At 37.1% G+C, this 17,679-nt stretch overlaps 1 protein-coding gene across 4 annotated transcripts in view; it reads left to right on the forward strand.

Annotated features, from left to right (window-relative positions):
• FBXL4 (F-box and leucine rich repeat protein 4) overlaps positions 1-17,679 on the forward strand; it is a 70,599-nt gene that overhangs the window by 11,663 nt on the left and 41,257 nt on the right. For all 4 annotated transcript variants that reach the window (XM_082634349.1, XM_082634352.1, XM_082634350.1 and 1 more), the window contains exons 2-4: positions 3,560-3,648; positions 4,330-4,913; positions 16,447-16,789. In XM_082634349.1, the coding sequence (XP_082490475.1) occupies positions 4,402-4,913; positions 16,447-16,789 (855 nt within the window). In that variant the 5' untranslated portion in view covers positions 3,560-3,648; positions 4,330-4,401. The remainder of the gene's footprint in view (positions 1-3,559; positions 3,649-4,329; positions 4,914-16,446; positions 16,790-17,679) is intronic.

Genomic DNA, 17,679 nt, shown 5'->3' on the forward strand with positions numbered 1-17,679 from the left:
ACATTTAATATATTACAGACATTTCACTGTAAAAATGATCCTTGTATAATGTAGCTTTTTGAATGAACTGGAAAAGAAAGGTATATACCTCCCAAAAGGTATATCTTATAGTCACCCTCTTGGACAAATTTAGTGTACCAGACTAATATTTGTTTATTTGCACCAGGTGGGAAAAATCATTTTGTCTTTGAATTCCATTCTCCTCGTAAAGGGGAGTTATTGTATCTTTTGCATTTGGTTCAGTGCCCATTGGGATATTCACTGGTTATCACAAATTGCCTCAATGCCTTGGCAAAAGTCCAGATAGTACATGGACAATTTAAACTTCTGCATTGGTCGTTGCTGCCCACATGAGTCCTGAAACTGTGGCTCTATTCCCTTTTTCAGCTTCATTTCCCAGGTAAAAGTAGAGTGAGCTCTCCTTTCTTCTCCATATGTTCATCCCCACCCCCCAAACACTTTTATGTGTCATCTTAGTTGACTGGAAAGGAGTTTAGAATCAAGAAGGATGTTAATAATGGGTTTACACATTTCCCTTTTTTATTTCTATGCCATGTTTGTTTTCAAAAACAGGTTTTAAACTTCATTACGTTTTCCCAAATAGTATGGCTGGAAAAAGAATAAATATATTTGCTTTTCCAGTGCTTTTTGTTTTTTACACTGCTTTTCCTTCTTTTAAAATTTTTTGTCATTTTAGCTTTATCTCACAAAAAATTAACTCTAAAGATTATTGTTATCCATAGTTGGAAAAAATCAAGCATCCATTTATTTACATTTCTCCACTGAGAAGTTTGAACTTCTTCATATGTAAATGTGAAAATGTAAACTTCATGAATAAATGTAAACTTCTTTATATGTTATAAAGTTATAACTCACTTTTACATATGTTACTTCAGTGCAAAATTTTACTTTAACAACAGCTTAAAAATGATATTGCCCACACGACAGTCTTGCTGTTTCTGATATTATCCCATAATCTATGATGGTAAAAGCTAGCTGGGAAACAGTTGTAAAGTTCTTGGCTTAGTAGGTCAAATAGAATTTGTCTTTCACAATTTGTCTCTACCTTTTCGCCAAGAATGATTGTGAATGTTCACATGAATGATGATATCTTATTTTGCAGATGTTTCTTTGGTTTTATAAAACTATTACTTTCTGATAAATGCAGTTTTATAGAGAAAGTAAAAGGAGCTCAGTTGCAGCAATTTATAGACTGTGGAGGGAGGGGTGATGTCCATAGATTATACAGTCAGACCCATTCATCCACCTTGGCAGATGGGTTTCTGTCCTTCCCTTGAAGATTTCCAGGAATAAAACATCCACAGTCTTCCAAATTAGCTGAGCTGTCAATTGAGTTGGATACTTGTACATTATTCTTTATTTCATAAATTTCATTTTTGCAGTTTAAATTTGTTTAATTAATTCTCTTTTGAGAAAGAGATGGGCCAAGTAACTTCTTCAGAAAATTGCACTTCTTAATTTACCCGGGGGCCTATTTTGAAATAAAGTGTATGTGGTAAAAGAAAGAGCTATTTCATTTCAGGTTTTGGTGTTAAAGATTTGATATTTGTGCATTTGTAAATTTTTTTATTTGACATATTTATACTTGTGGTAGGTGAAATGTTTGAATAAAGAGGTGATATTCTAGATAATTATTTTCCCCACATTTATAACCTGTCCTATACTTTAGCACTTGGTGTTGTATGTCCTGAGGTGAATCTGATTTGTCAACTCATGATATGTCAGCATTAGAGCATGTGCTGCAGAAACTCCTTATTTATTTTAATACATGCTTTGTTAGTCTTTTCAGAAAAAGTCTTGTTCAGAGTGTTCTATTATTTCTTGTTTTTAGGGTGCAAGTTCTTCCATTTAGTGTGTCTGCCTACTGACTGTCCGTCCCTGTGGTTCATTTTCTTTTACGGTCTGTAAGTTTGTGCTGTGATGCATCTTTAGTAAGGGTTTAGTCAGTCTCGTATTGTGGAAGCATCCCTGCAAAGAGGTTCACATCTGCCCCTACCAGTTCAGGACCACTCTTTCTTTTTAGATCTTTTGGCTTAGGGATGGTGTAGGGATTCTCAGCCATGAAGACAGTGTGAACTTAGGCACACACCCTGCGTGGTACACGCCTAACAGGGTTCTGATTTCCCTCCGGTGACTTTCCGCCACTGCCTAGGTTGATGTCAAGTGTACTTTGGCTTTCTGGCCGGTGAGCTAAGTTTTTGCGTTCCTGGTTTTACAGATAGGGTGATTTTTCCTGAATTTGGCTTTATGAAGTTTCTTCCAAATGTGACCTGTGGCTTGAAATAACCTCTCTGCATGTGTGTTAGAAAGTCCCCTTATTACAACCACTAAGACCCATAATTAGTTCCCTGACTCATACTAGCTTCAGCTCCTGCTCTCCGCCCTTTGACTTTCCTCTTTGTTTCTCACAACTGTGGGTTTTCCTCATTTGTTCCTAACTCAGCTCTTTATTTACTGTTTTGCTGGTTATATTTTGTCAGGCATTTCAGTGTGTTTGGATCTGGCTGGGATTGAGAGGAAGAGGCTGCTGTTATCTAATTTTAAGTTATTTTAGATTTGTATAATTTTTTTGTTTGCTTATCATCTTTCTGTCAACATGTGACATATTTTGTGCCTACTATGTACTGAGTACTTTGATAAATGAAATCTTTGGCTAGATTTCTTCCTTCAAGAAACTTGGTCCTAATGTAGGCCCTCGTGGAACAAAGGTATATATCTGATACAAAGGTGGTACCAGATAGTAAGCCTACTTATGGAACAAAGTGGTTGGAAAAGGAATGTAGAGGTGGAGTTAAAGTAAAATATGAAGGGTGTTTAGAAAGTGAAAGAGTTTACTGCATTAGACAAAAAGAAATGGGTCTAGCTTGAGGAGAGCCTTGAAATGTCAAACCAAGGGTTTTAGATTATATCTTGTACGTAAGAACAAAAAGCTGTTAGAGGTTTTGGGTTGGAGAGGCATTTTATGTTTTATAATCTTAGTGTTAACGTTTTGCTCTACTAAAGAAAAGTTGTTTTATTTTCCTTCTTTTACTTAGGAGAAGTTAAACTCAAGACTTTACAGGTAGAAAAATGAGTATGCTTGATTCCCCTGTTTGTGTAGACAAGAGATTACTAGTCAGTGCAGACAGGGGCCAGGCCTGTGTTGTAAACTAGTAGAGCTGGCTGGCAACAGGAGTGGCCACCAGGCCTCTTCTCAACAGGGTTTTCTTGATTGTTAAAGGTTGCAAACTCCTCCAAATTTTAAAAATCACTATTTGGTTCTAATATATCTGCTGGCATGGTTTGACCCATAAGCTATGGGTTTGCAACCTCTATATAAAAAGGGTTCATTAATAATATTTTTATTCCATTCTGTCATAAAATTTTAAAAATATATTAATTATTCAAAATTGTCCACACAATTCAGAAAAATGTGATGTGTTCAATTTGAACGTTCTGTATCTAATAAGTAGCTATTTATCTATGATAATAATCTTGTTGGGATATTTGACTTCCTAAGTCAGAAATAAAAATATTTTCTAAAACTCTTGTCTTACAGGTAAAAGAATGTCATGTTTCAACATTTGTACCTGAAATCAGAGTGTAATTGTCAGGCCACATGGATGAGTGCCAACCTTTGCATTTCTGGTATGTATCCTGTGACCATTCTATCTGGGGTGAGTGATTTCTAAGAGTAGCTGGCAACAAACCAGATGCCAGCCAGCCATGGACTACCCTCACAAATAATGCTAGGGGTTATAAATTAAACACTGTCTGGTGATCTGTGATGTGTGAGGCAGTTAATATAGTTGGTCTGGATTAACTGTCAGCTCCAGAAATCTATATTCCCATAATGTGGAATCTGTACTTCGCATGTTCGGAAGTGAGTCATAATTAACAATAGGGAATCATTTGTTAAAATGTGAAGTTATAAAATGCCTGAGATCCTTTTGGATTTACAGCAGTATTTTAGTGGCTCCTCGTATATTTTAAATAATTTTAATTTTAAAAATTCAAGGACTTAGTATTTCTTGAAGGATAGTTAAAATTTTGCATAAAATAGGTTTTTTTTGGGTCATACATCTGCCATTGCCTTATAATATCAGTTTTGCTTCCCATATAGCATAAAATTGTATACATTTTCAGTATTCAGTTTTCTTAAAAGTACCTTAGATAAATTATACCAGAGAGTCTCATTTACGTGAATGTTGTTTTTTTCTGTTTCATTCTGGGAAGTTACATTGGGTAAAAATCCTGTTTATTACCTTATCCATGCATTTTTCTGTTTATTTAAATTATTTTACTTCAACAAGCCATTCATATTTTTAGAACATCCTTCAAAGAGTTCACGCGTCTTACTGAGGACACCTGACCTTTTGAAGCTTCCTAATTCGCACCTAGATGCCACCAGTCTTTCCCATGTTAACAGTTCTGACTATGTTTTATTATATGTGCCTTCGGCGCCGAGCCAGGACAGCTACAAGAGGAGAAATGATGAACAGCCATAGAACTATAGAAGCAAACAGCCGGACTTCCCCTCTCAATGCAGAGGTGGTCCAGTATGCCAAAGAAGTAGTGGATTTCAGCTCCCATTATGGGAGTGAGAATAGCATGTCCTATACCATGTGGAACTTAGCAGGTGTACCAAATGTATTCCCGAGTTCTGGTGACTTCACTCAGACAGCTGTGTTTCGAACTTACGGAACATGGTGGGATCAGTGTCCCAGTGCTCCTGTGCCATTTAAGAGGACGCCGCCTAATTTCCAGAGCCAAGACTATGTGGAACTTGCTTTTGAACAACAGGTGTATCCTACAGCCGTTCACGTTCTGGAAACCTATCATCCTGGAGCAGTCATTAGAATTCTAGCTTGTTCTGCAAATCCCTATTCCCCAAGTCCACCAGCTGAAGTCAGGTAAGACTCATTTTTTAATGACCATGTTCTATGGCTGAAAGGTTGTGGTGGTTTTAAAACTGGAGGTCTTTTTTCACTGGAAGCATTCTCTTAAGTCATTTAAACAAATTCGATTTTTAAATTTTTCCTTAGTTTTCTGATAGGGAAAGAAAGATCAGACATATGAAATGTAATGCATTCTTTATACCTATAAAACCTCACACCATAATAATCATGGATTGTGAGATTTGTGTGTGAACTTACTGTAAATGAAAAGCACGATTTGAACCAATTGGGACATGGGCCAATCTGAGAAGTTAGTTGGAAATATGATTTCTAACATAATTTCAAACAGGCATCATATTACTGCTTTTAAATACTTTGAGTAACTCAAAGTCGACCTACAGAGTGACACCTTAGAGGAAGTCCATAGGGGATTAGCTTTAATCTTAGGCGGATGTTTTTGTAACAAGTATATTCATTTAAAAATAAATGCTGGGGACTTCCCTGGTGGCGCAGTGGTTAAGAATCTGCCTGCCAATGCAGGGGACACGGGTTCAAGCCCTGGTCCAGGAAGATCTCACATGCCACGGAGCAACTAAGCCTGTGCGCCATAACTACTGAGCCTGCGCTCTAGAGCCCATGAGCCACACCTATTGAAGCCCAAGTGCTACAATTACTGAGCCCGTGTGCCAAGAGCCTGTGCTCCCCAACAAGAGAAGCCACTGCAATGAGAAGCCCGCGCACTGCAAGGAAGAGTAGCCCCTGCTCGCCGCAACTAGAGAAAGCTCGCGCACAGCAATGAAGACCCAGTGCAGCCAAAAAAAAATAATTAATTAAAATAAGTAAATGTTGCCTTAAGTATTCATGCATTCTCCCTAAAGGTGCTCTCTTCTCTCTATCTTTCTCTCTCTCTCGTTTCTATAGTTCAGCCTCCTGATTTTTTAAAATATAATTATTTGACTAGGTAATATATTCACATGGTTCAATAATCTAAAAATTACGTAACGCAGTCTTGCATGTACCCTGTTCTCCATGTGCCTAGGATCCACCCCTCCCTCAAAGAAACCACTTTTATCCACTTCTTTGCATTGTTCCAGAGTTTCTTTATGCAGATATAAGCAAATACAAATGTATTTATTTTACTTTTCTTTATACACAAAAATAAGCACACTATTTGCATTGTTCTGTACCTTATTTGTTTCACTTACTGGTGTATATTGTATCTTTCCATGTAAGTGCAAACAGAGCTTCATTATTCTTTTCTACAGTTGCAAGTAATGCAGTGTATGTGTACCCCGACCTATTAACAACTCCCCTATTGATGGGTTCTTAGTTGTTTCGATACTTTTGCTATTATTAATATTAATGCAGTGAATAACCTTGCCATGAGTCCTTTCGCATGTGTGCAAGTATATCTGTGGGATAAGTTGCCAGAAAGATTGCTGGGCCACGGGTCTATGTATTTGTAATTTTAATACGTAGTGCCAAGTTTCCCTCCAAAGAGGCTCTCCTATTTCTATTCCCACCAGCAATGTATATGCATGCATGTTTTCCTGAAGCCTCACCTACAGAGTGTTTTAATAAATTGTAGCATTTTTGTCAATTTGTTAGGTGAAAAATGTTAGGGGAAAAAATGTTATCCCATGTTAACTTTCATTTGAAATGCTTTTATCATCTCTGAGGTTGAATATCTTCTCATGTTTAAGAGCCATTTATATTTCCTTCTCCTTGAACTGTCTGTCATGTTATTTGTCCATTTTTCGAGTACTTATTGATCTTATCAGTTTTTAACCTTTATATTGCTTGATTCATTCATTAAATATTTGAGTGTTTACTATGTGCTAAAGCACTGTTCTGGGTATTGAGGATACATTAGTGAACAATGAACAAAATAGACAAAAATCTCTGCCCTTATGAGCTTATTCTAGCCCAAGGGCAGTCTGTGACACCTGTTAAACTGTAGGAGCCCAGCTGCCTGTGGAGGAGTGAGGGCGCAGGTCATGTTGCACATTTGCATCTAACACACTGCTTCCTGGAAGTCCCTGTCCCCTCAACTCCCAGGGAGCACCTCCCAGTCTACCAGGAAGCAAATGCAGAGTACAGCTCAACTCAAGCTGGAGACTGCTGGTATAATCTTTATGTGTTCTTATCAGAACGATTTTGATAATTCATTGTGAACAATATTATATTAATGGGTCAGTTTTTTTAAAAAACAGGAAACCAGCATCCTTTAATATACAGGCTTTTTTTCCTGAGGAGAAAAAAAAGTACTTTGAGTAGGATCCTTTCTTATGTGAGAATTGTTTCATTGGACTCTGTCATTTTTTGCCTCTTTCCTACAAAGCTATCTAGTTTTTTTCTAAAAAGATGAACCAATATGGAGATAAGATCTATGCAACATGTAATGTCTTTCCTCTGATCTAAAACTTAATGTCTGCATAACTGATTTTGAGTATGAATCATGCTCTTGGGTTCCTAGCTGAGAGCTGTAGTGCGTGATTGTGATCAAAGTGACAACTTTATTTATAGATGTATCTCTACTTTGCCTAACTGATTTTTAGGCTTATTCCCCAGAAAATACCATTAACTTTTAAGAGAAAAAGAAGCTAACCAATATATATTATTGCAGAATAAAAAAGGGCCTTTTAAATTTTACTGATTATGAAATCAGTTTCAGTGTTTAAAAAAACTTGTTAGAAAATGCCAAAAAAGAAAATATATATAAAAAAACCCCACAGTTCTTCTGCCCAGATTCAGTAACTGTTAACGTTTTGGTGAATTTCTTTAGACAGTCAGAAACATTGATTGAACACCTTCTCTGCCCACTCACTGCCAGGAACAAAACAGAGCCAGACAGATGTGGGTCTTGTTCTTTGAGTTTTACAGGCCAGCCTGGAAGAGGGCCGTGAGATTGCAGGGTGCTTGTGCTGGCAGAGGGGAACGCCTAACCTGTGGGGCTCCGAGAAGTCCTCCCATAGGAAGTGACTTAACTGGGACCTGAGGGTTGAGTGAAGCTTTAGTTTGGGCAGGAAGGGTGGAGAGAGAATACCACGTGCAAAGGTGAAACCATGAGGTGAGATCTTGGTGTTCTAAGAAGTGAGAAAAGCCCCAGAGTGGAGAGAACAAGCTGTTGAAGGGCCACAAGCTTTGGGATTTCATAGAGCTCTTGGATCCAGTTTCCCAGAAGCAGACCTTGAGAGGACTGTTCCTCTACCAAAGATTTGTTAAGGAAGTGCTCCTGAAGAAACTGGTAAGGAGTGGGGAAGATAAGGGAGTGGGGAAAGCACTGTAGGGAAGGGAAGAAGTCAGGCAAGGATGCAAAGTCCTGTGAAATCCCAGTCAGCCTGGAGGCACAGTTGCCCGGGAGCTGGGCTCTGATGCTCCTGCCTGTCTGTCTTGGGCTGTGAGCTGGGGGAGTGGGAAGGGGGGATGGAAATCTTCCAGGCACATGCCACTGTCAGGATGAAGAGGAGGCTCTGGGAGCCTATGTAGTTCTCTGTAGAAGGCTACAGGTGGGAGCCCTTAGGAGCAAGCCCGCACATCTGGGACATGGGCACCAGACCTACCAGGAGATCTAAGCAGAGCACAGGTAGAGAAAGTCAACTCCAGTAAACTGGTAAACATAATGGTATTGATAATAAAAGTTAGAGAACTGATATACAGTTGTCAGGTTATTTACTTTGCTACCAACATCATTTTTCATCACTATTATTTCATAAAAGAAACCCCAGTTTATACTGAGAAATTAGCATGCTCAGAATCTCGAATAAAGAGCGGTTGGCAACTTACATGTATATGTGTGCATATCTTTATATATACCAATGTATTCTTTATTTTTCACATTTAATCATGGAAAGCTCTATCACACACTGTGGTTTAGGAACCACTGGACTGGACTGCCTGTTACTTTAATTGCATACGGTTTTATTTCTCCCTTAGGAGTTAGCAAATAAGAGAGTGTGTTGGAGTAGCTCAGGAATTTATGGGAAATGAACTTGTCCCAGAACATTTAAAATTTAAAAGCAATCTTTCTCCATTTTGTCTGATTGCATTTCTTTGTTCAGTGAGTGAGGTAGGAAAGTTACAGGTAGTTCTGTAAGATCTCAAAGTCTTCTGACTTCGGGCCTAGTGCTCTACTGAGAGAAAAGAAAAAAGGTAGTATAGAGTGTCCTGGTTCTGAGTATAAGATCTTAAGAGATGCTTGTGTAAGAGTCAGAAAAAAGGCTAGTGCAGGGTTACACACGGGAAAAGAGACAGGGAAAGAGGAGGAAGAGAATGACAAATTGAGGTCATATTAAGGAAGCTGGAATAAAGCTATTTGGGGATAAAATTTAGTGGTATGGATTTTTTTTTTTGAGTGTTGAAAGCATTTTCACTACAGAATATTGAAGTTAAGAAAGCAGGGAGAAAGAAAGTGGCCGTCACAGAAAGAATTTGTTGCCAAAGGAAGTTGCTTAAGCAATGATTTCACGAATTGGTCATAGTCTGGTCCCCTTGACTTTGTGAGTCAAGAAGCATGATTTTGTCATTTAAGTCAGAAATGATCAGACCCTTTATTGGTTAGTTCTTTTTTAAAGCAGATGCCACTTTGTTAGTTACAATTAGAGACAGGCTGGGAAGCAGGGAGTGAGTAGGTGTACCTATTAGAGTACTTTAATTTTATTCTGGTTTGTTTTCCTATTCTATCCCTTCACTTTCAGCAGGTAAAATGGAACAGTGTTGGCAAGAGAACTTTCTTTTTGCTGGTTACTAGATGTGCTTACTAACCAGGGGGAATTTTGGTTATAAGGAAGCTCTGCATCCATGTGTCTGGCTTCCAACCTGAATATGTTAGAAAACTTGCTTTCTCCAGTTTCCATTGATGAACATCTCTCTTCCTCTCTTGTCTACCTGCTGCTTCCTGGGAGCCCTAGAGAGATGTTCTCAGTGAGTAACAACAGGTCAACAGTTACAGAGACGGAGTGCTTTGTGTCCAAGCACTGGACATATAGTAGGCATTCAGTGCAATCAACAGAAGGAGAAATAAGTGGGCTGGTAAAGAGAATGCTGGTTACCAACCCAGAATTAAGGGCTCCAAGTGCAGACAGAGCGCAGCCTGATAGGGATTCCATGCTGAATTTTGCACATGATACTGTAGATTTAAAATACTTACAAAGGGCATTAGTGTTTGTCAGATTTGTCCAGTAGATGAATACAGTGTGTGGGCATATATAGTCAGCACATAAATGTGCAGACTACAAAGGCCATGACTTAAAGCAGTTTAATCTCATCAACACTGTTCTGGGTCTAGAGGATTAAGAGTCAGGGCTATCTCATGGAAAATTGTGTGTGTGTGTGTGTGTACACACATGCATGCACACGTGCATTTGCTTGTATTTGCTTATTTTCACTGACTAGTTTTTTAAATTCTGGCATTAATTTTCTAGAATAAAAAGAGATTGGCATAGGAAATATAGCCATTATTTTATAATAAATTTAAGTGGAATATAATCTGTAAAAATATTGAATCACTATGTTGCACACCTGAAACTATTATAATATTGTAAATCAACCATACTATAATTTTAAAAAAAGATATTGACATATTCTCTTGTTGGGTAACGTAGATATCTTTCTCTTTCTAACTTTAAAATAATATATTCTAGTTCTATTAGAATTTTCAACAAAAACACCTAAATATAGATACCCCCAAATCAATTTGTATTGGTCTCAGAGTTAGTATTAATTTAATTCAACTGGCCACAGACCTGTAAAATAATTTTTCCATCTTTTTACCACTTTTCTTTATTACTTCTTAGGCTATCAAGAAAAATCAAAATAAAATATAAATAAGCTAATGATACTTGAATTTTTTATGTTTAGATGTTAAAAAATATTTCTAATAACTGATAAGGTTTGATATTTTTCAACTTTAAGTATGCTGTCATATTTAAACTTATGATATATGTAACTAAATATATAATGTTTATGCTATATAAAGTCAGAAGCAAAAATGGTGCTAACATAGCATTAAACATTTAAACATGCTAGAAATGTTAAGGAAGTCATTTTAAAGCATCATCTTAACCTTGTCCATTCTGCAAGGTAGAGAGAGAGAGAGGACTTTAGTAGATTAATACATTATTACAGTAGAATATTTCTGCTCTAATCAGTGCTTGGCAAGGGACCTGGCAGAGGTGATTTCTATATTACATTTTCAGTGTTTCTGTTAAGGCTCATAAAAACTTCTAATTGAAGTTAAACAATAAAATAGGCTGGTTTAGTCCACATGTGTTGTGAACCAGTACAGGCAGTTATTTCACAGGGTCCTGAGTGGTCCTTGTTTCTTGGACATGAGACATTCCTCCAGCATCATCTCATGTCATTTTCCAGCAGCAACAAAAGGATGAGTAAAACCACAGTTTGAATTTTCTAATACCTTCCACCATTTACCCCAGGATTCTTGGAAATGTACTGTCCAAGATTAGGAATGCGTTTTTCCATGAACATGGTTTTAAATGTTTCATACTTCTGTTCTTGTATGGCTAGCTCTATTTAACTGTGTGGATTTTCAGTAGAGTGTTCAAATCAATTCCATTGTTAGAAACCCTAAAGATTTTTGCATTTAGGCTTTAGGGGCACTTCTTAGGTCTAGGCTGGCATTCCAAATATGCTTTTCTGCCTTGTCACAGAAAGTGAGAAGATGCCCAGCTAGCTTTCCTTTCCTTCTTAAATCTGCCACAACCTGCTCTGTTCCTTAGAAGTCTTCCCCTGCCTCCCAAGATTGGATGTAGAGAGGGACCAGTCTCTCCATTCCTACTTTCTGGTTGTCTGAATACAAATACTCACAGGTTCTTTATATGTTTGATGGGTTTTATTCCTAGTTTTCAGGAGAGAAGTAGCAAATCTAACAAATACGGGATGATTATAAGGGTTCTGTTAACTGCAAAAGTCCTACTGTTATGGTTAGTGCTATGTTTACTGGAATCCCATTGAGTTTCTGACTTATGCTTTTATTCCTAAAGGTAGAAATTAACCAGACTTCCCTTCTCCTGAGAGTGGTGCTATATGCCTTTCTTGCCCCCATCTTGGCCTAAAGACCATTATGGTACTTGTATGTCGATGACTTCTATAGTCTCAGCTCAGATTTCTCCCCTGAGTTTCATACTCTTTTGTCTATTTCAGTTCCCTAAATGCCTTGCTGTAATCAGTTTTTACCTGGATCTCAATAGGCCATTGGCTTATCAAGAAAAAGAGGGAGAGGACTGAAATCAGTAAAATTAGAAATGAAAATGAAGAAGTTACAATGGACACTGCAGAAATAAAAAGCATCATAAGAGACAGTAGTTGTATGCCAATTAAATGGACAACCTGGAAGAAATGGACAAATTCTTAGAAAGGTATAACCTTCCAAGATGAACCAGGAAGAAATAGAAAATATGAACAGACCAATCACAAGTAATGAAATTGAAACTGTGATTAAAAATATTACAACAAACAAAAGATCAGGACCAGATGGCTTCACAGGCTAATTCTATCAAACATTTAGAGAAGAGCTAACACCCATCCTTCTCAAAGTCTTCCAAAAAATTGCAGAGGAAGGAACACTCCCAAACTCATTCTGTGAGGCCACTGTCACCCTCATAGCAAAACCAGGCAAAGATGCTACAAAAAAAGAAAATTACAGACCAATATCACTGATGAATATAGATGGAAAAATCCTCAACAAATACTAGCAAAGAGAATCCAACAACACATTAAAAGGATCATACACCATGATCAAGTGGGATTTATCCCAGGGATGCAAGGATTCTTCAATATACGCAGATCAGTCAATGTGATACACAATATTAACAAATTGAAGAATAAAAAACATATCATCTCAATAGATGCAGAAAAAGCTTTTGACAAAATTCAATACCCATTTATGATAAAAACTCTACAGAAAGTGGGCACAGAGGGAACCTACCTCAACATAATAAAGGCCATATATGACAAACCCACAGTAAACATCATTCTCAATAGTGAAAAACTGAAAGCTTTCCTCTAAGATCAGGAACAAGACAAGGATGTCCACTCTCGCCACTGTTATTAAACATAGTTTGGGAAGTCCTAGCCACGGCAGTCAGAAGAAAAAGAAGTCATAGGAATACAAATTGGAAAAGAAGAAGTAAAACTGTCACTGTTTGCAGATAACATGATACTATACACAGATAATCCTAAAGATGCTACCAGAAAACTACTAGAGCTAAACAATGAATTTGGTAAAGTAGCAGGATACAAAATTAATGCACAGAAATCTCTTGCATTCCTATACACTAACAATGAAAGATCAGAAAGACAAATTAAGGAAACAATCCCATTCACCATTGCAATGAAAAGAATAAAATACCTAGGAATAAACCTACCTAAGGAGGTAGAAGACCTCAGAAAACTCAGAAAACTATAAGACACTGATGAAAGAAATCAAAGATGACACAAACAGATGGAGAGATACACCTTGTTCTTGAATTGGAAGAATCAGTATTGTGAAAATGACTATACTACCCAAAGCAATCTACAGATTCAGTGCGATCCCTATCAAATTACCAATGGCATTTTTCACAGAACTAGAACAAAAAATCTTAAAATTTGTGTGGAGACACAGAAGACGCTGAATAGCCAAAGCAGTCTTGAGGGAAAAAAATGGAGCTGGAGGAATCAGACTCCCTGACTTCAGATTATACTACAAAGCTACAGTAATCAAGACAATATGGTACTGGCACAAAAACAGAAATATACATCAATGGAACAGGATAGAAAGCCCAGAGATAAACCCACACAGCTATGGTCAACTAATCTATGACAAAGGAGGCAAGGATATACAATGGAGAAAAGACAGTCTCTTCAGTAAGTGGTGCTGGGAAAACTGGACAGCTACATGTAAAAGAATGAAATTAGAACGCTCCCTAACACCATACAAAAAATAAACTCAAAATGGATTAAAGACCTGAATGTAAGACTGGACACTATAAAACTCTTAGAGGAAAGCATAGGAAGAACACTCTTTGACATAAATCACAGCAAGGTCTTTTTTGATCCACTTCCTAGAGTAATGGAAATAAAAACAAAAATAAACAAATGGGACCTAATGAAACTTAAAACCTTCTGCAAAGCAAAGGAAACTACAAACAAGACGAAAAGACAACCCTCAGAATGGGAGAAAATATTTGCAAAGGAATCAACAGACAAAGGATTAATCTCCAAAACATATAAACAGCTCACGCAGCTCAATATTAAAAAAACAAACAACTCAATCCAAAAATGGGCAGAAGACCTAAATAGACATTTCTCCAAAGAAGACATACAGATGGCCAAGAAGCATATGAAAAGCTACCCAACATCATTAATTATTGGAGAAATGCAAGTCAAAACTACAATGAGGTATCACCTCACACTGGTTAGTATGGGCATCATCAGAAAATCTTCAAACAACAGATGCTGGAGAGGGTGTGGAGAAAAGGGAACCCTCTTGCACTGTTGGTGGGAATGTAAATTGATACAGCCACTGTGGCGAACAGTATGAAGGTTCCTTAAAAAACTAAAAACAGAATTACCATATGACCCAGCAATCCCACTACTGGGTATATACCCAGAGAAAACCATAATTCAAAAAGACCCATGCACCCCAATGTTCATTGCAGCACTGTTTACAATAGCCAGGTCCTGGAAGCAACCTAAATGCCCATTGACAGATGAACGGATAAAGAAGATGTGGTACATATATACAACGGAATATTACTCAGCCATAAAAAGGAACGAAATCGGGTCATTTGTAGAGACGTGGATGGACCTAGAGACTGTCATACAGAGTGAAGTTAGAAAGAGAAAAACAAATGTATATTAACGCATGTATGTGGAATCTAGGAAAATGGTACAGGTGAACCGGTTTGCAAGGCAGAAATAGAAACACAGCTGTAGAGCACAAACATATGGACACCAAGGGGGAGAAGCAGGGGCGGGGAAGGGGGGTGGTGGTGGAGGGATGAATTGGGTGATTGGGATTGACATATATACACTAATATGTATAAAGTAGATAACTAATAACCTGCTGTATAAAAAAAATAAAATTCATTACATGTAAATAGGCCATTGGGGCAAGGAAATGAACTGACAATATATTGGAGGGGAAAAATTTGATATGATTAATAAGCATATGAAACATTTTAAGTCTTATTAGTAGTCAGTGAATTATAAATTATGTCACAGAGACCTGGGTCACTGTGAAATTAGAGATTATTTTTAAAAATAAAGAGTGCTTTCAGTGGTCATTCTTACATACTGTTGGCATAAGCTTCTTTGAAAGCAGTTTGTAGTATGTATTGGGAGACTTAAAAATGTTCTTAATCTTTGACATAAAATCTTTATGTAAAAGTTCTGCTAGCTAAAGTAAATAAATAGAAATAGAAGTATTTATTGAAGTATTTTTGTCTATGTTTTTAATTTTCTGTTATATTAGAAAACAATATTAGAGAAATGGTTATTTATGCCATATGTTGGAGAATATTATATATCTAATGATGCTATGTTACAAAGAATCTTTAAATAATTTTGGAAAATAATTTTTTAAGAAGACCTATATAAAGACATGGAATATGAGTTAGGCCTTGAAGAAAAGATGGGCAGATAATTGTAGGTTAGGCATTTCATTGGGAGGGGAAGACAACATGAGCAAACACCTTCGTGTGGAAATAAGTTTATTATCTGGAAAGTAATGATTAACCTGGCTGTAAAGTAGAAGTTCATTTTGAAGGAATAGGAGAAAATGTTATTCACCTGTTACGTGTTAGCTACTTGCTAGGTACGGAGGATACAAGGATGACTAAAAGATGACAATAATGGAAACTTAGGAGAAGGGCACATATGAGACAATTTCATGAAAACTCTGATAAAATGTAATGACTGGATAAAAGAAAATCAAAGAAAATGATAGTTTTGGGACTTCCCTGGTGGTCCAGTGGTTAAGACTCCGCACGCTTCCAGCGCAGGGGACGCGGGTTTGATCCCTGGTGGGGGGATCTAAGATTCCACATGCTGTGTGCTGTGGCCAAAGAAAAATATAATGAAAGTTTTGAATTTGTATGGCACCAGTAACAGAAACAGAGAAGGAGACCTTGGTGAGGCAAGGTGAGAAGTTAAGTTTCCACCGTTGGTTTAGGGCATGCACACAGGAGTGCTTTCTACTGTGTGCTTTAATACTTCGTGTTTACTTTATCTGTAAAACTGAATGTTGTTCATGTACCTCTGACTACCTATTCCAGTTTTTAACTTACCAACATGAAATCTGCCAAAAAGGACCTTCTAAGGAGTTGTAAAAATAATTTAAGTAGTAAAAATATTTTAAGTAATAAGGTCTATGGCATTTAGGTTTTAAATTTTTTTCATGTCCTGGAAACAATTCTTGGTTTGATCCTATCCACCTTGTTTAATGCTTTTGCTTCACACTGTAATGTATTGGGCTGGGCCCCTAACATTAAGGTAACAGTAAATCTCATTCTAAACTGTATTATAGGGAAGTTTCTTTCTTTGGCAGATGGGAGATTCTTTGGTCAGAGAAACCTACGAAGGTGAATGCTTCCCAGGCTCGCCAGTTTAAACCTTGTATTAAGCAGATAAATTTTCCCACAAATCTTATACGGCTGGAAGTAAATAGTTCTCTTCTGGATTATTACACTGAATTAGATGCAGTTGTATTACATGGTACAAAGGACAAGCCAGTGCTTTCTCTCAAGACTTCACTTATTGATATGAATGATCTAGAAGATGACTATGAAGAAAAGAATGGATGTGGAATGGACAATCTGAACAAAAAGTTTAGCAGTATTGCCCTCAGGGAAGGGACAAGTAATGGATATTTTGATAAACTACCTTATGAGGTAAGCCAAAGATATTCAGTAGCAATATTGGACATACTATCATTTAAAAATGTTTAGATGTTAATGTTTATTTTGCTAGATGTCAGAGAAATCGGAGCATTAGCAAGATATACATAATCTGATGTATTGTGTATTTTGATTTTGGAAAGACTAGACAAAATTGTGTTCAGTAACTTCATCACCTTTGTTTTGGATTGACTTTAGTGATTCTGGATAAACTATTAAATATATGTTATTTTATCACTGATTAACAATAACCAAAATACATAAAACAATGATAAATTACACTCCACTTTAATTCATAATTACACAGTGTTAATATGGGCAATATGTGCTTAACTTGATACCGGTTATATTAAAGATGATTTGCTATGAAAAATAAGAGTATTAATAAGACTGTGAGAGAAATGCTTATTCTGTTTAATAGTGCGCAGTTTCTCCAAGTGTCATATACTCTTCTATACTAACTCTATTCTATATTCTAACTAGCTATGATTTTTGGTCTAGGCAGGTATAGAGTGCCTTTTACCTAAAGTCTTGTTTTCAGTGTGTCACTACAGGGGCGTTTCCAGGGTATATTTAGCACTCCTGGCTCCCAGGCATCAAATGCCGTGAGCACACCCCCTGGGGTGGGAGTAGGGCCAGGCATTCCTTCCCCTGCTGAGAAGAGCTGTGTGTGGTTAAAAATAATATAATCAGATTTTTTAAAGAAAATTTTATAAACTTAAACTTTGACCAGTTCAACTATCCCCCTTCCACACTGGTGGGTATTTCAGGTTTCATTGTAATAATACAAGTAGCTTAACTTGCATGGAACAATAAGGTAGCCTCTTGAGTGCCTAACAGGAACTATAATGCCTGGTCAACATTTCACAGTTCAAATGCTATGG

This window comes from Mesoplodon mirus (assembly GCF_964341445.2).
Source record: "Mesoplodon mirus genome assembly, chromosome: 10".
In the NCBI taxonomy this organism is placed as follows: Eukaryota; Metazoa; Chordata; class Mammalia; order Artiodactyla; family Ziphiidae; genus Mesoplodon; species Mesoplodon mirus.